The 25458-nt window shown below is 35.4% G+C and overlaps 1 protein-coding gene across 1 annotated transcript in view; it reads left to right on the forward strand.

The window, feature by feature from the left end:
- The first annotated feature begins 106 nt into the window (after nucleotides 1-106).
- tex264a (testis expressed 264, ER-phagy receptor a) overlaps nucleotides 107-25458 on the forward strand; it is a 57882-nt gene continuing 32530 nt past the window's right edge. The window contains exons 1-2 of the mRNA XM_052558702.1: nucleotides 107-632; nucleotides 13526-13747. Of these exons, the coding sequence (XP_052414662.1) occupies nucleotides 375-632; nucleotides 13526-13747 (480 nt within the window). The 5' untranslated portion in view covers nucleotides 107-374. The remainder of the gene's footprint in view (nucleotides 633-13525; nucleotides 13748-25458) is intronic.

The following is a 25458-nucleotide window of genomic DNA, read 5'->3' on the forward strand; positions in this document are numbered from 1 at the left end:
ATCAGTTTCAGAATCGAGCTGTTCGAAAGAACCGATTCGCTGAAACGAGTCGGACTTTCCATCGTTATTTGGTTGGCTCGTTTCAAGCCAACCCTCTCAGTCACAGTCACATGGTGCATCCAGGAAGCAGTGTGTACAGTGTTTCTGTGCAGAGGAGAATAAACAAACGCTCAGCTGTGTCAATAACAAAACTAAAAGACGAGTTTAAACTAACCTGCAGTAAAGTATAGATACTGTAAACATAACATCTGCAGAGCGACTCGGATGCTGTTCGGAAAGCAGAAGGATTAATTTCGTGTGTGCCATCACAGCAACTAACAACTATTCACACACATTGAGCGTTTTGTGCTGGATTTTCTGACAGCCGGGCAAAAATGTCTGACTATGTCATTTTACTGCTGATTTTGTTTCTGGTTATTTGTCTCATCTTAACTCTGGTGGGCTTCGTTTTTTACACCGGGCTTTTCTCGGAAGTCGTGATTCGGACTGGAACTCCTCCGGTGAAAAACATCACGATTGCATACAAGTTCAGAAAAGGATCGTACAAGGCCAGCGGAGCCGCTTTCACGGAGAGCTGCAGTATCGGACCGAAGCTGTCGTCTGTCGGTGTGTTTTACGATGACCCCAATCAGGTCAGTAACTCCGTTTTTTCTGATTCAGTGATTCTTGATGCAACTTCACCTCCCGTTGTGTTCAAAACAACATTTCCACTTTAAATTAGAAATGATTAATACAATGTTCTTAACACAAATTATAGTTATAGCTCACAACCCCCTAAATCCACCTGTCATAAAACCATAACTCAAAACTGCTTTGTCCCAGAATTTAAGAATTGGTAAGAAGTTTGACTATTTCTATACTATGGTACAGTGATGATAACAGGTGGTAATACCATGGTACTTTACCATGCTACTGAATGATTAATGTTGCACAAAGTTTCAAATATTACCACAGTACTAACATGGTCATTTTAGTATAATAAATTAAGGGTTATTGTATTAATGAGAATCAAGCCTCAAACATGTTATTATAATAATATTTTAAATGTATGATTCATCTGGGTTTTAAGACTGACTCACTGAGGCGTTTCCTTAAAATAACTTCATGGCCACAATGTAAAGAAAAGTCTGCTCTAACCCTAATTCCTAAGTCAATATTATGTTTCATATCTATTATTATACAGTGCTATTTAGTGTATCAGAATAATAAATTAGTATAACACGCTGTGCAAGGATCCAGAGGTGAACATGGAGCTCATGGAGGAACAACTTGGTTTAATATGAAAAGATTTAAGGTGCTCTTCATGCATGCACACCTCTGAAAAGACAATGGATTGAATTTGGACTGCTCAGCAGAAAGTGAAAGAACTATATGCAAAATATGTCAGATGTCTCGGCAAATATAAATGAATATTTAAACCAGAACAGGTCATGTGTAGGCTCCCTGGATGGCTGTCATTAATATTTCTGCACTGATCTAGGGCTGTACAGTCACTGCAGCAGTCATGCAGTAATAGTTCATCCATATTATGAGGTTGGACACTGGAACCTTGAGTGCTGTGGTAACTTTTCTATTTTATTTTGTGCAACTTGGTAGTCATTGCCAAATGGAATTGCTGGCTTGCAAAGTAAGGACTGGGAATGTCTCTTTGGTCCCATATATTGAACCATATCAGTGTGGTGCTTTTTTTTTTTTCTCTCTCAGTATAACTTGTGAAATTGAACAGGTGGGGTATTGCATAATATTTTGTTTGGTGAGTGCATGAGAGCTGTTGATTTTTCTTCTGTTCTGTATGCACATTTTGTTTTGAGTTGTGACCTGGGATTTGTCTCCTGAATGGTAAACTGGGACAAAAACAAAAGACTGGATTTGAAAGTACCTTGGTAAAAGTACCTAAATTCCATGGGTTTGAAGTTGGGAACAAATCTTTTTCATGCGTGACCGGACAAGGATCCCCGTTAAATTCCTACCTCCTTGGACCATAAAATCATTGTTTTGGCCGACATTCATTGGTGGGTTGCATTGGTGGACAGATTCTATTCAGTGCCTGATTAGCAGAGCTGGTTTTTAACTGAAAAAATATAATCTGGATTAAGTAATCAGATTCCAAAAAAGTATGTACTTGTAATAAGGTTATCTAACATTTTTTTTTTTTATTTGAACATTGAAACAGCTACTGATTTATGCATTAATTTATATTTTAATTATCACTTTAGTGATATTTTAAGGTAAAAAGTTAAGTAACATGTTTGCATGTTCATGGTTCTCTGATATTGGTTAATGGTCACTTGACATGCATGTAAACAATACAATGCAATCTTTTTTTCTTTTTTTTTAATGATTTTAATTTTACATTTTTAATTAATTATTGGATTAGGTAAATGAGTTCTAATGTAAAAGTATCAAAAAGTGTCTTATAGATTTGATTTATATTACCTTAAATTTGTAATATAATGGATTTATGTTACTAAAATTTTTGTCATGTACTTTGAAACAATTTGTAAGTAATCTACATAGCATCGCTGATTAGAAAGCTAATAATATTGGGTGTTAGTATGATTAGCAAGCTATGCATTTAGTCATCCAATATGATTTTAAGGAAGGCATGAAATAAAAATTCATTTTCTTACAATATCCTGCAAGCTCACATTCAGATCTGCCTCTATCCAATCAACAGTCAATGAAAAAAAAACAAGTCCTCACCCTACATATTTTTGTAATAATCTGTTTTGCTGAGATGTACGTCACAGTACATAAGAAAAGATCTGTTGCTACCCACTTTTGTGTCTGAGTTGCCTAACTCGTTTAGACCTTATTGGACAGACAGTTGAGTGCAAATGTCATGCATCTTAGAATAGAAAAAGGAAAATATGAAACGCTTCAGTCACATAGCCTACTTCTATATTCAACACAGGACCAGTTGAAACCCTATGGTGATGTGACTAAAAAAAAGACATAATAAAGTGAATGCCAGGCTGGCAGTGGAGTTTTACAGACTTTATTCATGGCCATGATATTGGCTGAAGAGAGTTAGGAATATATTTCGCCATGAGCACCATGATATTATTATGTACACTCAAGACAAACCAGCTTACTTGTGTGAAAAAATATATTATTAAGTTCCATGCTATTACCCATCTGGTACTTGACTTCTGCCACAGTAATTTTTTTTTTTTAACTGGAAAAAGAGACGTGGCATAAAATTATACATTAAATTCTGGGTTTCTTTTCAGGAAAGCTAAATTAAAGGGTTAGTTTGCCCAAAATGAAAAATTCCATCATTATTTACTCACCCTTAAGTTGTTCTGAACCATATAATTTTCTTTCTTCCTTGAAGCACAAAAGGAGAAATTTAGTAGGATGTCTGAGCTGTTCTCTTTCATACAATCAAAGCAGATGGGTACCAGGGGCTGAAAAGCTACAAAAAGAAACAAAATTGTATCCTATATCTATGTTCTGAGAAATTAAGTTCTGAGTTTTTTTTACACACACACACACACACACACACACACACACACACATATATATATATATATATATATATATATATATATATATATATATATATATATATATATATATATATATAAAATGATCATGATAATTAAATGATGATTGAATTGAAGTATTATTTATTTATTTATTTATTTATTTTTTGTGAACCGTCTGGATGTTTGCGCTGCCGAAACAATAAGCAAATGCAAAGTAAAGGGTGTTTTTTCAGTGCTGCATAAACTGCCAAATTAGCTTACTTGGCTTAAAGCTGATCGCTGTGTTTCAATGAAAATTGTCAAAAACAGGTCATGCATTTTTTGATGTCAGGCCAGTAGATCCCTAAACACTAGATGGCACTCATGGTCCAGGGTAAAGAACATAACTTGCAGTAGAAATGGTCCAGTTCAAGCCTACAGGTTGAATGTCAGGGATGTTCAGATTCTGTTATATCAGCATTGGACACTTGGAACTTAAACTTACACCACACTTAAAATTGTATGAATGCAATTGTTTTGGATACTACTACTAATAATTATCATAACAATGTTCCTTTAAGTGTTCATTACAGTGGCTCGACAGTATACTCGGAAACTTATACCACACATAAAAATGTATGAATTTAATTTATTTAGGTAAAAATATAATTATTATTTGTATTTATTATTGTTTATAACCATAATTGTTACTCCACATAATAGTTGTAGACTTACACCAAACCTGATTAGCATCGATTACATTATTAGAGAAAAAAATATATAGTTTTTATAATTTCAAATTATGGAAATAATAATAGGATAATATAATAATTTTTCTTATTCATATTTTAATAACAATTTGTTTTGTATATATATATATAAATTGTTTCATGCAGTCACTACATTCTAAATAACTTTTGGAGCCATGTGTATATATTTAACTGATCATTTAATCCAGTACCTTAGAGTTAAGGTTATTATTCTGGTTCATTCATGTAATTGGTGATTTATGTTTTTGGCGACATTTTTCCTCAAAGCCTGCTAAAGCTCTGTGATGCTGCTCTACAGTCCTCTGGCTGCTCTCACAGTTGTGCCACGCCGTCATGTGCGAGGGTGACATCTGATGGGTTCTGCTGTGTTTATTTTCTTTGTATTGAGATGGTGACAGCGTTGGGGTTTTTGATTAGCACTCTCACCTTTTAGTGTCCAGCCACTGTCTCCCCTAAAGCCAATTAGCTTCAGATCTGACTATGATCGGTTGTTAGCACTTGCTGAGGTCGCTGTCCGATTTTAATTGGCATAATGCTCGGCGCTTATTAGCATGCTCAGCTCTCCGGTGGGAGGCAGGGGTTGATATGGTCTGTTTCAGAAGGTCAGCTACCAGCGGAGCCAGAGTGTTTGAGCTTGACAGCATAAAATAGAGGGATTTACACTTTATTGAGGGAGATTGCTTTTGAAAAATACAGAGAATGACTCTACCTACTTGCTTATTAGTGGCAATGGAAAACCATTGTGGCATTTACATAAGCATTTAAATGAGACTTCTTGGTGGTTGATATTCTAGGTGAAAACACAGTTTATAATTACAGTACAAACTTTATTTTAAGTTCAGTTACTATTTGAAATAGTTGTTTTATATTAGAATTTATTTTAAAGGTTAATTTATTCCTGTGAATTTTCAGCAGCCATTTCTCCAGTATTAAGTGTCACAGGATCCTTCAAAAAATTGTATAATATGTTGGTGTGGTGCTCAAGATTTTTTTAAAAATGATTATTATCAGTGTTAAAATTGTTACACTGCTTAATATTCTGTGGAAACCATGAAAACATATTTTTCTTTTTTTTCTTTTTTTATTAACAAAATTTAAAAGAACAACTTTATATTGAAATAAGATATGACTTTTGCAACAATGTAAAAGTCATTTTTGATAAATGTAATGCATCTTTTCTTTTCTGAATAAAAGTATACATTGTCAAAAAAAAAATAATAATAACCTTTTGATACTGAATAAAAAAAAAAAGTTTCTTTTTCAAACCATTACTGCTTTATGAAACATTTTTGAGAGGCTTTTTATGACAGTGTTGATTGATTTGTCTGCTTGAAAATCCCATTTTGCAGCAATAAAAATAAAGTGAGATTAGCAGACTGAGAACTTTATCTTATTAGATAAACACAAGTGGAGAAAATTGGCCTTTGGGTATATTCTGCAGTTAAACTTTTTTTATATATAAGTTGCAATATGTTATGGCAATACTCAGCCTATCACAAAATATTTAAAATCACAGTTATATCATGCCATGAGTATTATGTATCATAATAATAACGACGTATCATGAGGAGATTCCCCACTCCTAGTACTGAAAGAGAAAATGTAGCCAGGTTTCTTGTTGATAAGTAATCTTTTATACATTAACCTGTTAACTGTGCATGATACAAACCTAAATTTTTATAATTCATGATGGAAAACATTTTGTAACATGATTTTGATATGCCATTTACATGGTAATGCAATGTCTGATTTTAAAATGAGTTTTAAAGGATGAAATTTTATGTTTTCAAGTGATCTATAACTTCTGATGATTTCTAAAATGTGATAGAGAAAAAGGCAACGAGGAAGTCTTTTTTTTAAACAAAGGTCAAAGCTCCTTTTGTAATGTAGATTTCTGAGGGTGCACTCTTGTCATAAATTGATCTATTACTTTTCCTACATAATTTTTTACAAAAAATATTGATATAATATGTATTTGGGAGTCTTAGACCTTTCCAACGATATATAGTTTGTCAAGATTAGATTAAATTTGATTGTAATATAGTATAGTCAATGTAGGCGTCCCGTATACGGGACGGGGTGACATTTAACAGGTTAAGTTTATGGCAAAAGTTTTGAAAGCATCAGCAGTCACAATTTTGATCTGATTTAGGGAATAAGTACAGAAACAGTTAAACCAGCAAATGATCCGTTCATTTTATCCACCCTAATTTTGACCCATTTCTGTGGATGAAGTGGTTTTTCTTGGCATTTTGATGCTTATACCAGACATATTGAGTCAAGTGACTGTTTGTGACTCATGCAGGGTATTATGAGTCAGAGGTGGGACAGCTTTGACTTTAATCTTTTATTCTCCAACTGCGTTTGAACTCTCAATGATTTTTATATTCAGTCACCTTCATTAATGCCATTTGGCCTTGTGATGCACCAGCATGAAACCAGCTTATTTATGACTGTTTATAAATGGAAGAGCTTATTCTCTTCAGGCAGTTTATTCAGCCCAGGTGTCTACACTCAGGGCTGATTGGAGAGGATGCTTTTCAGGTTTTATTCAGCAGTCGAAGTGAATCAGTTGCTACTTCTGTGCAACACAGGCTTGATTAACAATCTGCAGAACCTTCGCAAACACTGAATCAATCATGGAAGTTAATGGTAGAAGCAAAAGGCTGCCATTTAAAACTGGCCTACTTTGTCCAAAGTTAATAAATTAAATCAGCGGATGAATAAAAAACCTTTACAGCTGTTTCACAGCACATCAAGTCCCTATACTCGGCCTTACACTTGCATCTTCTAAACTGAAATCACCCTGGCATGTCTTTATTGTTCTCTTTGATTTATTATGTTTTGTGGGTCAAAGAATACTTCACAGTCAAACACCCCACTAGTTGAATATAGACTTGTTTGTCTGTCTATCTATCTAGTGTTAAATGTAATTAGAAACACTTTGGCCTGGTTTCACAAACAGGGCTTAGACTAAGCCAGGATTAGGCCATAGTTCAATTAGGACTTTTAAGTAATTTTTCATAAACGTGCCTTAAACAAAACAAAGGCACTGATATATTTTAAGATCAGTCAGTGCAAGTTTCTTTCAGTTGACACAGCTCAGACTTACATTTTAGTCTGGGACTTGGCTTAAGCCTTCTCTGTGAATCCAGGGGTATAGGTATTAAATAAATCTAGAATAAAAGTCTATATGTAAGAGAGCTTTAATGTCTTTATCACATCTGGTTAGGGCATGATGTATCAGTAACGAGACTGTCAGCAGCATCCTACAACCCTCTCTGAGCAGTTGCGTTGCTTCCGAACGTCTCTCAGTTCATCACCTTTGAAGCAGTGCTGCTTCAGCCATCAAAGCACTGCTTTCACTCAATTTCAAGACAATTATTTCCCAACTTCGCTTGCTGTGAGCAGTGTTCCCATTTTTATTCATAATAACCCACAGCTTTTGAGGACTATGATAGTTTTTGTGGAATAAAGAGTTAGAGTTGAGCTATTTATTTATTGAATATCTGTCAGTCACTCTGTTGAAGAGCTGCTCTTTGCATGTACACACTACCTTTCAAAAGTTTGGGGCTGGTAAAATTTAGAAAAAGTTTTGAGCATAAGGATAAGTGTCTTGTCCTTCGACATTTAATCAAAAATACAGTAATTTCAAAATATAACAGTTTAAAATAACTATTTTGTGTATATATATATATATATATATATATATATATATATATATATATATATATATATATATATATATATATATATATATATATATAATTTTTTTTTGGTGGAAACTGTGATACATTTGTTTCAGAATTATTTGATAAGTTCAAAGTTTATAAGTAGAAAAAACAGCATTCATTTGAAATTTTAATTTTAAAAGTCCCTTTTAAACATTTTAATGCAGCTATTACTGAATAAAAGCATTAATTTCTTAAAAAACAGTACTGTAAATATAAATAAGTAGAAATGGTGTTTGGAAAACATGACCCTATACTAGCTCAATTATACAGTGTTTCCGTAGGCCATCTATTCTGTCGAACAACCCACTGAATAGTCAAAGTTGAAGTTGGATTCAGCATCCTCTTATGAAACATGCTAATACATTTCTGTTTACTGCTTAAGACGGAAAAAAACTAAAACATTTCTAAGTTGGGCTCTGACCTGATCCCCCATGTTCAGCTTCTTTGTGCATTATTTTCTCTTGTTTACTCATCTGAAGACACAGACCAGGGGAATAAATGCTTTTTTACAAGAAAGAATACGAAAGGAATGGCTTTTTGTTGTCTCGAGGCGCTGGTTTAAAGTTTGGGGATAGAGACCTGATTTTAGATAACATTAAAAGGTAGATCGTCCTCACATTTAAAGCCATTTTCAGGATAAAACTCTGCTGAGCCTTGTCCTTTTCAGCACTTTTATCTGAACGGCTGACCTTACTGTTCACATGACAAAAAGAAATTGCCAAGTCGTGAGTGTTTTGTCCAGCTACTAGCAAAATGTCCTACAGTACATGCTTGACTTTTGAATGCCAGTCGCCCTCCTCTGCCTTTTTTAATTAGACCGATGGCGTGAACGTTGCCTTGAGCTAGGAGTTATGATTAGTTATAGCCTACGTGCGAGAGCAGAACATGACTGATGGACGGTCATTGTGGATCTAGGCGCTTCAGTTTAGCAGTGTCAGTCAGCTAATGAAGCAAGGATCGAGTGCATGTTAGGTGGACCTTGTGTTTCTTCTGTGATTCATGTCTGAATCTTTTTGATAGATAATCTGAGTTACCCTTCAATTTAATCTGAAGCATGCATTATTAATAATCAAATGAATCTAAATGGTTTTCCTCAAAGCTTCAGGTTGATAGTTTTGACTATTGCAGTGCAAATTCAGATTTCCAGGTTGTCCGCTAAATGCAAATACTGAAACTTTTCTCTTGTGATCCTTTTCCACGACAACTCAAATATTATCACACGCTTTCCAAACTGGTCTTTTTTGCATACTCTATTTTCTGCCCCATTAATTCTGTCCAGATTGGCCCCTACCCAACACGGCACCCACGGTTACCCAGAAATGATACGCCATCAGTTTCAATTTCAGTCAGCATGGGAGGCTATTCAACATTTGAGGGCATTCAGGGCAGCTAATCATCTTGAGGAAATAGCAGGTTATGCATATTCATGGTGCCGTGACCCGCTAGTAAGTTCATCCTTTGGTGCTATGCTTTTATTTCATGGGGTTTCCATTAGTAACACTTAATTTTACAGTGTTCGCGTAATACATAATATTTCTTACTGTAATTAATAATGGATACATCAGTATGTGTGTGTGTGAGAGAATAACATTAAATAACAATTACCTTCCTTATTTGCCCATCTTATTCAATAAGTTTCTGTATGATTGTGGTCTGATTCTTTAAAATGCAAATTCCCACCCATAGTCACCAATACCTTGTCATACACGGCAATATTTATATATTATTGAATTTTTTTTATAGGACATGGGATTTTTGATCAATTAAAATATTATAAAATATCACTCAGGGACATTGTATAGAGCCTGGTTTTAGTTGGGGGAACTGCATGAATAGTTTTCAGTGAAATGATTAGCAGAAATTAACTCTGCTTACCAGCTCTAACCACTAACCTCTAACCTTTTTTGCACTACCTTTTTTCAAATTCTTGTGAAAAACATTAGCATTAGGCTCGTCCATAGATGTGGCATTGCTATTATTATTGACAAACTGCATTAGAGTTGATCTGTCCTGTAGCTCCACTACGTGGTCAGCAGAGGTCTCCCTGATGCTCATTCAGGACTTCATTGTCCAGTGTTTCTATCTATCTATCTATCTATCTATCTATCTATCTATCTATCTATCTATCTATCTATCTATCTATCTATCTATCTATCTATCTATCTATCTATCTATATGCTCAGACCTTTTTTGCATTATTTAATTATACATTTTAATTTGCAGTTCTACATTTATTTATTTATTTTTTTAAGATTGTATGGGTGGGATTTGTTCTTCAGCAGTTCTGTTACAGGAACACTAGGAGTTTGAGAACATGAGCCTGCGGTTGCATTATGTTGATGCTTTGCTTATTTCCTGTTTATGCATGTGGTATGAAACAGGCCTTACCATTTTTATACAGAGTAGGACCCAGAGGTGGGACTTCTTTAGACCTGTCCAATGTCAAGCATCCATAAATCATAAATATTTTCAATTCAGTGTCAGACTACAAAGTTTTAATGTGCCGTATAACGTCCTGATCTGAGCTCTGAAGTAAACTTCTTGAACCTTTTAGTAATTACACATCCTACAGGTTTCTAGAACATTGCATAGGAGGTCTCCAAGTGGAACTTTGCTCTCTGTTTGAAACAAGACTGCATATCTGTGTTTGATTAAATATAATGAGAAAAGGGGTTTCTAGTAAGTATAGTTCTCCATCAGGTTCAATTGAGGACAGTTCCACCTGCGGTGTCCATACTGAGAAGCACCATGAAAACCCTACTTCACAAACCAGGGCTAATGAATCAAACCAGGCCAGCCATGCTAAGCTCACTATCTGCTTCTTTTCATATGGCTTTATAACCTCGAACCCATCAGTAACAGCATCGTGAAGCCCTAAGATATGGATACATTTTTCTGTATTTAGCACAAATAAGGCCAGGAAGTTATTATAAAGTTTGTTAGTACAAAAGTGTATTTTTATTATATTATATAATATTTTATTGCTCATAAAAATATGTATAATAATATTTTAACATTTACTTTTTGTATTTTTTTTTAAAGAAAATAATAATACAATTGTGTGTGTATGTACAGTATATATATATATATATATATATATATATATATATATATATATATATATATATATATATATATATATATATATATATATATGTATATATATATATATATATATATGTATATATGTATGTATGTGTGTGTGTGTGTGTATAGTTATATAATTTTTTACAATATTATAAAATTACTAACATTTTTATATTAAAAATTCACATTGAATGTAAGCTGCTTTGGAAAAAAAACATCAGCCAAATGCATAAATAAAAATGAACCTATAACTGCAAAAATATATAAATAAATAAAAAAATAAACTTTGTTTGTTTATGTGTGTGTGTGTGTATATATATATATATATATAAGTGTTTTAATTTTGGAGCGAAGTCTGAATATTCATTGTCTGTGAATTATTTATCAATGTCTAAAGGATCTGCTTCAGAATTTAGCTAAATTCTGTTGATTCTGCGTCTGGTTTGCGGCTGCCAGTGTGAACCAGGCAGATGTCTCTTGTATTTTCATGAGGCTCCTCTTGAGCCAAGGCTGAGCCGCCTCGCTCTCTACAATTATGCAGATCTGAGCACCTTAGGGACTACTGCGGTATGCAGAGAGCTTTTGCCATTTTGCTGCCAACCCTTAAAAAAAAAAAAGGGACACTCTCTCCGACGTGCATGCTCCAAAAACCATGTATTATCTGTGAGCGATCCCGAATGTGGCTGGGGGTAATTCCCTGAAGTCCTAGCCCCGGGAGGATCGAGCAGAGGGAGAGGATAAGGGTTGGGAAAGATGAGAGGAGTAAATCCTTGTTACATGTCTGCTAATAAAGAATTACCACCTTTTTATTGTTGCAGAGCCTTCATCTGTCAAAAAACGACGACCCCTGCAAAGCCGTGCAGAGAATTGCTTGTGAAAATTGCTTTTCCCTGCAGCAGGCCTCTGGAGGGAATATAGACAAAGAAGCCGAGCAAATGACAATGTACTGCGTTTTAGTGGCCATCGTGGATTCCTGAGGGCAAAGAGTGCATTCAAAGACTGTTTCCTACATCATCCAGTTTAAATCATGAGTATTCTAAGCAATTGGGGGGTGAATGAAAAAGATCTGTTTATAAATGTATCCGCAGAGCCATTTTTAGACTGGCTGTTTCAGTGTGCTTTCGTAGAGAAGAGCAGTGAACCTTCAACACGAAGATGCGCAACACGCTGTATTGCATCCGTGTGTCTGGCACAACAACTCGAGAACCAATCAGGCTGTGAGAGAATGCCTTAGCATGCCCATTAGTGTTCATTGTCAAATCTGGGGCGACCGTCGGGAACACTGATCGTAAATTCGCTTCCTTTTCTTGGACGTCTGGAGACCAGATCTACTCGGTTGTCTTGGATTGGCAGTGTGAAGATTAGTTGGTTTGTTTGAGAGCACTTGTGGTTATTATTTGAATTGGTACTGCGTTTTCTTGTTTCGTCCACATTGGTTGGTTGAATTATTTGACATAAACAGGCGAACGACAAGTGAAGGGAAGTGTATGTGCAGGCCTTCTTGCTCCAAGTAATTGCCTGTTGTCTCTTGGGTGCTCTGTCTGGAGAACTGCCAGAAATTCCCACTTTATTTGCTGACAGTTGTGTAGGACGGTAGCGATGGAGAGAGTTCTGAATACCATCATTAGTCCCCGGTTGGAGAAACAAGCTCTTCGCGGTGGGAAAAGGGACAAAACGCACACAGAAAAAAGATGCATGGCAGGGTAGAGACAGAGAGAGAGAGAGAGTGAGTCAAAGGATGGAGGTGGAAAAGTAAGACAAACCAGGAAACGGGAAAAGAATAGGTTTTTGAAAAGGATGTACTGAAGATACGTTTAGCATGATGTAGGCTCCTGTCACCGCTGTCAAACTCTCGAGAAGATCATCTCATCGTCACTCGACAACGATGACGTGAAGCATTCAGTCTATATTACGGATATTAGCGACATATTGAATCATTCACTGTAGTGGGCGAACACATGCTAGATGCTAAGTAATTAGAGATGACAACTTTATAAACACCTTAATTGTTTTGTCATTGGTGTTTTATTGGATTAATAAAGTTCCAGTGCACATGCGATTGTGAGGGGATGTTTAAAATATTAAAATATCAAAAATATTTTTTAACAGTGATAATGGAATGTTTTTTAAACAGCAAATCAGCATATTAGAATGTCTGAAGGATTATGTGACACTGAATAATTGCTGCTGAAAATTCAGCTTAGCCATCAAAAGAATACATTATAAATGAGATATATCAAAATAGAGACAGTTACTTTAAATTGTAATGATATTCCACAATATAGCTGTTTTCACTGAATTTTTGGTGAACATTGTTGAGACTTTCAAAAACATTAAAAACACAATTTTTTTTTAAACTCTAGGCCTATATAAATGTCCTTGGATCAGTATTATGAATGTAAATATTAATTGTGGTACAGTATATTCAGCACAATCTGATGTAATCTCTCTCTTTTTGTTTCAGACTCAAGCAGATCAGTGTCGGTATGTAGTGGGCAGCATACTGTGTGAAAATGAAGAGGAACCTGACAAAGAGTTACAGCGTCTGTATGAGAAATTCGGCTACAAGGTCATCTCCTTCCCAGAAGTCACCTGTGCCGTAACTTCCTCATTTCCAAACAGATGCACCCTGTCCCCCGTCTGCGGTGCTTATAGAGTCTATCCTGAACTACAACAGTATATAAAGGTAACAGCCTTGCGAAATGTTATATTTGACTCCTAATTACTAACAAAAACTACTGCAGGATTGTTTTCTTTTCATGTTTAATGCATTCTGCTTGTATTTATTTATTGATTTTTTTTTTACCTCCCCTTTTTTAAAACGTAACTCAACTTATAATTTACAGTAAATCAAAATCAAAATGAATGATGTGTTACTGACTGTTATTGAGTTGTGGGGTTTATCAGTATAAATCATCTCCAATCCAGTGTCACTTCTGATAATATACCACTAAATTAAAATATAAGATACTTGGCCGAACGGAGGACAGCGCTCTGCTTTATATGTTGTAATTTCAATGGTGCTTTACACACCTCACGTTACTAATGGTCAACATCAAATGGAGGATAGCATGTGGACTGTATAGTGAGAAACGTGTGTAAATTGGGAGGAAATGGCTTTAACCACTTCTGAATGGACAGATAACTGGATAGAGAGATTGTAAAGAGGCTGTTAATGATGTCAGTTTGCGTGAGCTGGCTGGTTGCCATCTAGCAGCATGAGTTCAGTACAATTCAGTGCTGTGAGATAATGTGATGAATAATGCGTTTTTTTACCATGTGTGAACTTGTGACAGGGTGTTATTTGTATAGGTGTCACTTTTCTGGTGCTAATGCTGTTCTTGTGTTATTTTTCCAATAAGTAAACACCTAGCGTACACTACCAGCTAGCTATCAATGCCTTGGCAGCCACCTATAACACCTTTGCAGTGTGTTGGCTGTTCACACTGGGTAACCAAGATGGAAGGCGCAACCAATATTGGCATCCTTGTGGTTTGCAATATTGGCGTGACAATCTGTCCTAGTTGCTGCGCTGGCGCATGGGCCGTCTCATACAGTTAGAAAGCACCCTGTACCAGATGCTCACTTGTTTCCCTAGATGAAGATACATTTTGTCTACTTGCTATCCTTGAATACAAGGAATTTCTGTAGTTTATGCGCCAGCATGTCTCCATGCTGTGATTAAAATGAATATTAGATAAAGTAACATAAAGTTTGTGACAATAATTTAAATGTAGTTGCTGTTCAGAAAACTTTGTGTCCATGTGTTTTTGTCAGATTTGATCTTGTTAGTGTGCACATTGCAAGTTGTGATATTTGATTTGCGAACAAATCTATTAACCAGATCTCAATATGGAAGTCCATTTCTGTCACTGAATAAAAAATATAAAAGGTTATTGTGACTTTTTCTCTCAGAATTGCGCGATGAAAACTTGCAATTCAGACTTTTCTTTGAATTGTGAGAAACTCGCAATTGAGAATTATAAAGCAAGATTCTGCAGTTACAGTTTTGACTTTTTTTCTCAGAATTGCGTGATATAAACTTGGTTGTGAGAAAAAAAAGTCTTGTGAGAAAAAAGCCAGAATTGTGAGGTTTTATCTCTTTATATCTCACTATTCTGACTTTAAAACTTGAAATTGTTAGTTTATATCACACAATTTGGAGAAAAAATATGAGAATTGCAAGTTTATTTCGCAATTCTGACTTTACAAATTGCAATTGCAAGTTTATACCATACAATTAAAAAAGATCAGAATTGTGAGTTAATATTATGCAATTCTGAGGGGAAAAGAATTTTGAGATGTGAACATGCAATTGTGAGAATTCATTTTTAGAATTATGAGATAAGTCGCAACTTTTTTAAATTTTTATTCAGTGGTGGAAATGGGCTTCCATACTTTAATGAGTCAGTATGTTGAATAGAATGGTTAATAATAGAGACTTTTGATAAAATATGTAATTAATATAAATTGCATTACTAAGGTAGTGGTCTCATAATTCAGTTTTTTAAAGGGATTGACTTTAAACAAAATTCAGCTACAGGTCTCTGTCCATTTCCTTGAAAATAGCTAAAATTATGATGTAAGAACAGTGAAAGCAACTGATTTCACTTGTTGACTACTTTCCATTTTTTTTGTCTTTCCTTCTCTCTCTCTCACACACACACACACGCGCACACACACATTTCCTAACTTGGCTTGTCTGACAGCGTATTAAGAGTAGTGCAGTAGTTACATGAGCAGTGCAGTGTAGGAGTCAGCAGAAGATGCATGTTGCATTATGGGATTATGTGTGTGAGTTTGTAATGTGATGTATATGGAGTGGCAGAGTGGACAAAGATGGGACCGAGCAGTTGAATAATGGAGAGACATCCACAAATGCACGTGTGTGTGTAGGTAGGGACATGTCTTTACAATGATTTATTGAGTAGGGTCTGGCAGAAGTTCATACTGGTGCTTTCTTTATTATGAAACTGAAGTAAAACTTCCTGCAAAGACCTCTGTAAACCCACCACTACCACACAGCACATGCACCACACTTCAACACAGATAGGACATGATGTGTGTGTCTGAGTGTTTGCTCATTTGTAATGCATTTGTTCAAGGAGATCAATCCAAAAAAAACAAAAAAAGCATTATTAGTTCATTGCCACTATCTAGCTTTCTTATTTTTGGTTGTCATATTTTTGTCAACAGTATATTTTTAATCAGGATGTGTCTTATAATGTGTTTTGTCATTTTGGGATGGAAATAACACTTTTAAACATACCTATATATATTCCTAATACATTATAGTATATTAATATTTTCACCCGTTAAAATGTTTAGTGTTTTTTTGTCAACTGATGCAGCTTGTTCTGATTCATACATATACAGTAAATGACATAAACAAGAGGTGTCCATGGCATGGATTTCTTAATCCTGCTCCCATAAGATTCTGTCCCGGTCTTCCATAAATATTTTTAGATTTTGTCCCGCTCCCACCAGCAACTTTATGCTTTGTCCTTCTTTTTCCTGTAAAAGATGGTGGGAAAATGTCTATGGGGATTTTTCTTTCTTTGTCTGGTAAGGGTTAATATTCTTATTAAAACTAAAACTATGAAATAAGTAAATGATTATTTAAAATAAATAGTAGCTAAAATATAAAAAAATAAAATAAAATATAACAAATATATTTTGTTTCACCAAAATATGGCTAAGAATAACAAAAAAAAAAATAAATAAAAATAATAAATGCTATACAGACACATTTAAAATATATATAAAATAATAAGTACAAAAACACAACAAAATTGCCAAAACTTTAAAATTAAAGTGAAAACAGAACATTACATTATTATTTTTTTACTAGATTTGATAAGAGAGTAATAAAAACCAATCCTAGATATCAGTGGTGTTAAAATAATACTGCTTTTGTAATTAGCACATTGTTAAATTTTTTGCAGCAGCCAAAAATAATTGACTTTCCAGTGTTTAATTTGTATCTCCAAGTAATTATGAGTATCCAACATATCAGCCAGCCAGTGCTTATGTCTAGTTCCTTTAAGTATCCTGTGGAGTGGACATGTGTTGGGAATGGCTTCTGTTGGTTCTCTGCCGAGCGTGGCAGTTGGCGCGGGGAGGTGAGGTCTGTTGTGGCACGGGTCAAACACTGAACTGCCCCTCTGCAAACGCTAGATTTCCCTTTTTATCTTCTCCATTGGCAAATGCTTTCTATTTATTCCTCTCCCACACACCTCTCCATCTTCGTATTGGTCCCTCAGTCCACTTTTATATATCGCTTTTCAAGGAGGAGATAAATCACTTGTCCACCCGCTATCGACAGAAGACATGGACACATTCTTCTCAATCTGTTGAGAGGCTGATGATAAACACAAACACACGGACCATCTGTTAGACAGCGAGAGGGCAGAATCTCCTGCACCCACACTGGAGTTTACTCATAAGAAACACAGTGTACACTGAGTTTGTGGGCAGTCCCATTACACTGTAACAGTGATTTCAAGCTGTGTGAGTTCATGCCGACCCGTGAGCGAGCCGCGTGGATCCAGCAGACAGCTGGCTGTCAGAGGATTGACTAAGCCCATTAAAAGAGGTGATTTTTAAGCAGGAATAAAGGAAGGGATGAAGTACGTTAGAGGGATTTGCCTGAGCCCCTACAGTTTTCTAACAACGCACCCCCTGTCTCAGTGCTAGAGTTTTGTCTAAACCCGAAACACAGTTTCAATCCAGTTAACAGCATAGCACTGATCCGCTTTAAGAAATTATGTACATAGTGGCCAAACTGATTAACGTTTGCTGCCTGATGATTTAAATGTTTGTTGCACTTTTTATAGCCCTTGGTTTCAAAAACATTAAGCTCTAGCAAGCAACTGTATCTGATATGAATGCTTTAGCACAAGAATGTTATTTGAATTGTGAAGTTGTCTAATCATCTGTTTAGCTGTAAAAATGCTGTTTTAGGTGGATAAACTACTAGATATGAATTGTAGATGTAATGGTACTGCTAACTTTTTCAGCGGCCTTGGTTCAGGTCAGGATACGTTTGTCTCCATCCATTTCCTTCATAGGAATTTTGAAAAACTACTTTAAACCAAAAAACAATCACAGAGGTGAATCATAACTCTAGAAGCTTGTATTTGAGTCCAAAATGTTTTTGAAAGACATAAAAAGGATAAGAATAGGCCTATATGTGTGTGTGCTTTTTTTTTATGAGACTCGATTCAATATAAAACTATTTACCAAGTCATTGATTCTAAATCTTAAATACAATATTTTGCCACTTATTAAATTATATACAAGATCTCTTTTTTATGCAGTTATTATATTCGTGGTAACTAGTAAATAGTCTTTTTTTGGATAGTTATGTCATTTCTCTTTCTGGTATTTTAAAAGCTATGTACCTTTGACTTATATTATAAGTGCATTATTGTAAATGCATATTTTTGTTTGTGTTTTCAGTATTGTGTTTTCAGGAGGAAATTCCTATACATAACCATGCAGTTTTTTTTTAGTTTATACTTTAGATTATTTAACATCTTTACCATTTGCTGTTTACCGATGTTTATCAAGATTTTCAGAACATATGATGTATTCTCCAGAACCTTCATTATTTTCTATTAATTGCAAGCAAATCTATGGAAAGTCGACTCCGCCCATTTTAGCAGTTACCTGAACAACATACTGATTCCGTTTCCCTCTAGTCCAATCAGCTCATGAATATTGCAGCTCTGTCCCTCCCTATCCTCTTTGATGTTATTATCTGATAAATTAAACATGCAAAATTGGTTGTGGTAGTACATGGTTTCCATATTTAATGAGCTTTCCTATGTGTGGGCAGTTGGAAAAGAACCAAAGTGAATCTGAGGGGCAAAAAAAGAATCTAATAAAAAGATAAATGGAATGAAGGATATGGTGATGAGACTACTTTTAAAAGCTTGTAGAAAGTTAGTTTTTTTTTTATACATGCATACAGTACACCCCTTCTCATTCAAAGAGTTTTCTTTATTTTCATGACTGTGTTAACACATGTGGAATTATATATGGAAATGTATACATAACAAAAAAGTGTGAAACAACTGAAAATATGTCATATTCTAGGTTCTTCAAAGTAGCCACCTGTTGCTTTGATTACTGCTTTGCACACTCTTGGCTTCTCTTGATGAGCTTCAAGAGGTAGTCTCCTGAAATGGTCTTCCAACAGTCTTGAAGGAGTTCTCCGAGAGATGCTTAGCACTTGTTGGCCCTTTTGCCTTCTGTCTGCGGTCCAGCTCACCCCTAAACCATCTCGATTGGGTTCAGATCCGGTGACTGTGGAGGCCAGGTCATCTGGCGCAGCACCCCATCACTCTCCTTCTTGGTCAAATAGCCCTTGATGCCTTCAGTGTGACTCTACAATTTTCATAGTCATGAAAATAAAGAAAACTCTTTGAATGAGAAGGTGTGTCCAAACTTTTGGTCTGTACTGTACATGTGTGTGTATATATATATAGTGTGTCAGTTAATAGATGTTAATTAATAAAATCTATTTATGGCTTTATTTTTGACGGCATCCTCAATTTACAGCATTTTTACACAAGTGCCTAAAACTTTGCACAGTACTGTAGCTTTCTTGAAGGTTTCTTGAGGCATTTTGGAGACATTGCCACAGTACTTCTGGATTGAGTCTGTCTCAGTTTGTTCTGTTTCTTCTTGTTATTCCAGACAGGCAGATTATGGTGAGATCAGATCTCTGTGTGGAGCACTGGCTGCTGTCAGACTCGTTGTGCAAAGATAAATCTCACTGGATTATTACAATAAATGGCAAAAATAATGTTTGGAAATGTAAACTGATATTTACTACTGACACACTACAGCAAAACATAGAAATAATTGACTTTAAACCATTTTTTTTGTTGGTGAAAATACTGGTGGCCTAAGACTTTTGCACAGTATTGTGTATATGTCTGTGTGTGTGTGTGTGTGTGTGTGTGTGTGTGTGTATATATATATATATATATATATATATATATATATATATATATATATATATATATATATCTGTATACACGCACACATTCACACACACGCACACACACACACACACACACTATATATATATACTTTATATACCGGCACTTTTCAAAATTCAACTACCAGTTGTTCATTATTATGTTCTTTTCTTCCAAGAAGACAGTATCTTATTGTACTTTTCTGTTAGCAGGGTTTTACCTTCTGCTAGTAATTTCATGTTAAGATTGTATTAACTGGAGCTTGTTCTAACACACAGAGTTGTTTCTTGGAGAGGAAGAGAGAGGAGATAGACGTACAGTGTAGAAGTGGGAATAGAAGCTGACCACAGGCTCCCCTTTTATGCTGTATGTGCCCCTCTAGAGGGAGTGTGTGTGGGTGGGCTGGCAGACAGACTGTTTGATCCTCACAGGTAGCCCTACATCTTTAATGAGACCCTATAAACCCTCCCCATCTCATTTTCTTTACCTTTCCCTGGCCTTTCTTTGGGCCTATTTACACTACTGCCTATTTACACCTGCTATCAACATCTGTTTTGGGCATCTTAAACTAAATCTAAAATTTTGGATTTAAAAATATTACGATTATTATCTAATATATAAACAATATTTTATATAATGGGTCACAAATTGCTCACAATGTCTGCATTTATTTGATTAAAACAGTATATTCCAGTATATAATCCAGTGATGTGAAATATTTGTATTTCAATATATTACTTTTTCTTTCTATTTCTGTGATGGCATTTATAACTTAATATTTTTACAGTGTTCTCAGACACGTGTTACTGTATGGTAAGGGGCATAACATTTCCGTCACACGCTTGAGCTATTCAGCCATTCAGAGCACACCTTTATTTTCAGACCGATGAGCTTTGTTAAAAAAAAACGACGTGTTTCAGAAAGGCAGTTTTTTTTTTTTACTTTAAACCACAAAAAAACACACTTAATTTCACCAAATACACTAAATGATGTTCTTTTTAGCAACATCATATGACCCCTTTAAATAATAAATTGGAAAAGGAAGTTTAAATGGCGATCTAAGCACTGGTAATTCGATGGATGTTAACAGTAGATTCCTATCTCTTTCTCTTTCATCAGTAAATCTAAATACGTGGTTGTTGTAGCAGATTCCGGTGCCCAGCATTCAGCAAAAATTAACTGTACTATTTGTGCAGCCTATTAGACTATTCTTGTCTTTGTTTGTGAGAAAAGAACTGATACAGGATAGAAAGAGAGTTCTCATTTGAGCGTTTCTATAATGCAGACAGTCATTGACTTAATCAGTGAAGTAGCCAATCAGTGAGGGTGTTTGTGTGTGTGTGCATATGCATTCTGGAGAGGGCCCGGCCGTATGCCAGATATAGCAGCTTCATAATTGATATGAGCTTCCTGGAGCATTGTTTTGTGTGTGTGTGTGTGTGTGTGTGTGTGTGTGTGTGTGCTGTTGCTGACTATATGTGTACGTTATCATGGTTAACTGAGGCATGAGCTAGGAGCAAAGACGTGTCCATCACATCACTGAACCATGGTGGGCTTTGTAGTGAATGCTTAAGATCCAGTCTTGGGATATTTCACAGATACACTTTCTTCTTGAGGTTAAAGAAAGTTCAACTGAAAATCCCTTCAGGCGAGAGTGATTTTCAGGACAGATAAATAGAAAATTTATCTAAATATAGTGTAGTTTGGGGCTCAGCATGGATTTGTTTCCAAAGCTATCCAAAAAAAGGTTGTTAGATTGCATTAAAAATATGTTTCGTATTTCAAGGACCCATAAAGAAATGGATATATGGCATTGTATTAAATGATTGCCATATATTTATATACCATAGTATTTACCTAGTATTTTGCAAGTAAGTGCACATCAGTTGTTAGTTCACATGTCTATCCTCTATTTCAGAGGTTCTCAGTTTTTAATAAGTTGTTCAGATGGGACTGAATCAAGTCTACTGAAGCCTCCTAGTTGTTTCATTAATAAATGATTCTGGTTCAAAACAATAAAAGGTTATTAAAATCTGTCAGGAAACGGCCTACGCAGATAAAAAGGACCTTAAACTTTTAAAGTTTGTAGCATTTAACGTTTTTAAATTGCTGACATAATAGACCGAACAGAAATGGGGATCAAGCGAGCAGAGAAAATGTCACAGCAGCTAGTTCACAAATAATGGGGCATTAAGGAATAGTTCCCCCAAAAATGAACATTTGAATTTTCTCACTCTGTGGCCATCCAAAATGTAGATGAGGTTGTTTTCTTCATCTGAATGAATTTAGAGCATCACTTGCTCATTAATGAATCCTATGCAGTGAAAGGGAGTTCAAACAGCTGATAAAACATCATATTCCACAAGTAATCCATGACTATCCATGATATTGGGTCAACTGTTCCTAAAGCATATATTTTGAAGACAATAATTTCATTGTGAGTTTAAGTGATCCACGTTGCACTGCCTATAGACCAGTACTTAAGACAGCTCTATAGATCTGTATAGCTGTATAGAGATTTGTGTTAAGCCAGTTTCCCATTTACTTCTGCATTACAGTGATAAAGTGAGACCCAGAGGGAGTATGGTTGAGGGGTCAGACCTACATCCTCACACATTAACAGTGCATGAATCAGTCTCACCTCACAGTCCATGCACACAAAAACTCACTCATATTCACATCATACATTTTTTGGTATATAAGTTTCCATTTTGGTGTTTTTCATAAACAATATGAGTCACAGCTGGTCTGAGAAAGATAAGTTACTTCTATTATTATGTTGTTTTTTGTTCCTTGTAGCTTGACCCCAGCTCCTTGGTTGGGTCGTTTTGTGTGATTTGGATCCTGTGAGATCAATAACCCTTAAGACTAATAATTGCGACAATAGTCTACCCAGTCATCTATAATAGCATTGACAGGACTCAACAATGCAAGACCATAATGCTTTTTGAATGTGTTATAATGCATGCAAAATATAACCCAATCTATAACCTTAGGGATTCAATTGCCAAAGCATATGAAGAGGTGGTAAAAATACAGAGTATGTTTGAAATGTTGACATACAAACTTACATTTTATTCATGGTCAGTGAAGTCCAAAATTATTTGTTACTAACATTCTTCATAATACCAACTTATATGAATGAAGAAATCCATACAGGTTTGGAACGACTCAAGCGTGAGTGAATGAGGATTTTTATTTTTGGGTGAACAATCCCTTTAATGGATTTTCTTGGCTTATAGTTTAAGTTGCAGAATATTTTAGGGTAAAAGTTATATATATATATATTATCTCTGTTAATCCTCCATTCCAGTTTAATATGCTGAGACAAGTGTAAATAAACCAATCACAGGTTGATTTTCCCAAAAATTGTAAACTGAAAGCTGGCACTAAAACCAGCCAACACAACAGAATTTCTTTAACCAATGGCATGAGTTTGGGGTGTGGCTATTCGTTTGTTCAGCCAATTGCAGACAGTTGACTAATGTAATTTAATTTGATGATGTTAGTTCAGTTCTGTTGGGTTTGGACATAAATGTGCCTGTAGTTTTATCAGACTATTTTTTACTAAAAACCTGTATTATAGTGTGCCATAATCAGATAAAACATGGTACGATGTAAATAAATAAGACTGATATTCCAAAATCATATAGAATTTGACTGATTGAAACTGACCTCTGCTGTATTGTAAAATTGTGTTTTTTAATGTTGCCTATAACACTCCTTTAATATCCTTAATAAGCCTTCACACAGCGCTGTCCTTCATCAGATATATTTAAAGAGGCAAAAATCACGTCTCACTTTTCTTAACCACAGTCATTAATGTCCAAAACACAATGCTGGTCTCACATCTTAGGGAATGAAATCACACATCAGAAAAATATAGTTTTTATGTGCATAAAACTGGATAATGCTTTCTCATAAAGCATGTATATGACATTTTAAGATACTTTCAAGTTCAAGTTAGAAGATATAGGTATATTTTTAGCAATGGCGAAAAAAACATTGTATGGGTCAAAATTAGCGATTTTTCTTTTATGTAAAAAATCATTAGGATATTAAATAAAGATAATATTCGATGAAGATATTTTGTAAATTTCCTACCATAAATATATCAAAACGTATTTTTTGATTAGTAATGTTCATTGCTAAGAATTTGTTTGGATTAATTTGAACTTCAAAGGCGATCTTCTCAGTATTTTGATTTTTTTTTTTTTTTTTTTTGCACCCTCAGATTCCAGATTTTCAAATAGTTGCATCTCTGCCAAATATTTTCCGATCCTAATAAACCATACATCAATGGAATGCTTATTTATTCAGCTTTCAGATGACGTTAAATTAAAATTTTGAAAAATGAAGCCCCTCTCCTCATTCTTATACCTCAAACCAGCTGCTTTTTCAGCCAAGTTCCCGACTTGGTTACTTGGAATCAAGCATGAGCAGGGGGCAGAGGTGGGGATCTCCCTTCTGGTTTTAGGAGTTCATGTGTGCTTCCAGGCAGCATATATATGAAATCATCAAACTCCCACATATTAGAGACCTACATACCTGTGTGTCTGTTTGTTTGTGTTTGTGCTGCTGCATGTTTGTATGGAAGCATTGATGTTGATTAAAAAGACAGGCGATTTTCCCTCCCATCCTTTGGCTTTCCATCAGATACATTTGTTCTCCTCTCTTATGCTGGCAGAGAGAGGAGGCGGACTTTCATATATACACTATCAATGCTCTGCATGTGAAGGACTGTGTGTGTTTCATCCTGCATCTTGTCTGGGTTTGTGTGTGTGTGTGTGGTTCCTCTGCTGGTACGTGTTACATAAAGTGCGAGTGTTTCTGTGTGCGTTGGTTTTCTTTAGAGCTTTTGCCTTTTTGTGGGGCTTGAAACCGACAGTATGAGTTGCGGTTACACCGAGCCACTTGATTGAATTATGAAGACCAATTGATTATGCTCTTTCTGTCAGTCAGGTGAACATGCCAGGCCCTAATTTGATCTCTTTGTAGCTACTGCAATCTGTGTTACAGCTATCAACAGTGATTGGGATTAATAGAAGCAACAGAGTGGGGAGAATAGTGTGAGATGATTGTGCCTGTCTGATCTTTGTTCATTAGAGAAAAAGCAGAAGCTTCTGTCTCCAGGCCGAAGGAAGTATTAATTTCTCAGTATTTGGCAGTGTTTGTCTTTCCTGTTTGAAAACTGGTGGACCAAACCTGCAATTACTGTCTCTGCAATTGCCTGTTTGCCTTTGTCAGTCTGTCTGCTGTCTGAAATCAGACAGGAAATGAAATCCTGCTCTTCACAAACAATGCCAATCTTTATTAAAGGTGATGTGTGTCAAACTGTCTGTGTTAAACTACATTCTGTTATCCCAGCATCAGTTTCAGAAAAGGCTTCAACTAAACATTGCTTTGT

The sequence above is a fragment of the Carassius gibelio genome, chromosome B6 (assembly GCF_023724105.1).
Source record: "Carassius gibelio isolate Cgi1373 ecotype wild population from Czech Republic chromosome B6, carGib1.2-hapl.c, whole genome shotgun sequence".
Lineage (NCBI taxonomy): Eukaryota > Metazoa > Chordata > Actinopteri > Cypriniformes > Cyprinidae > Carassius > Carassius gibelio.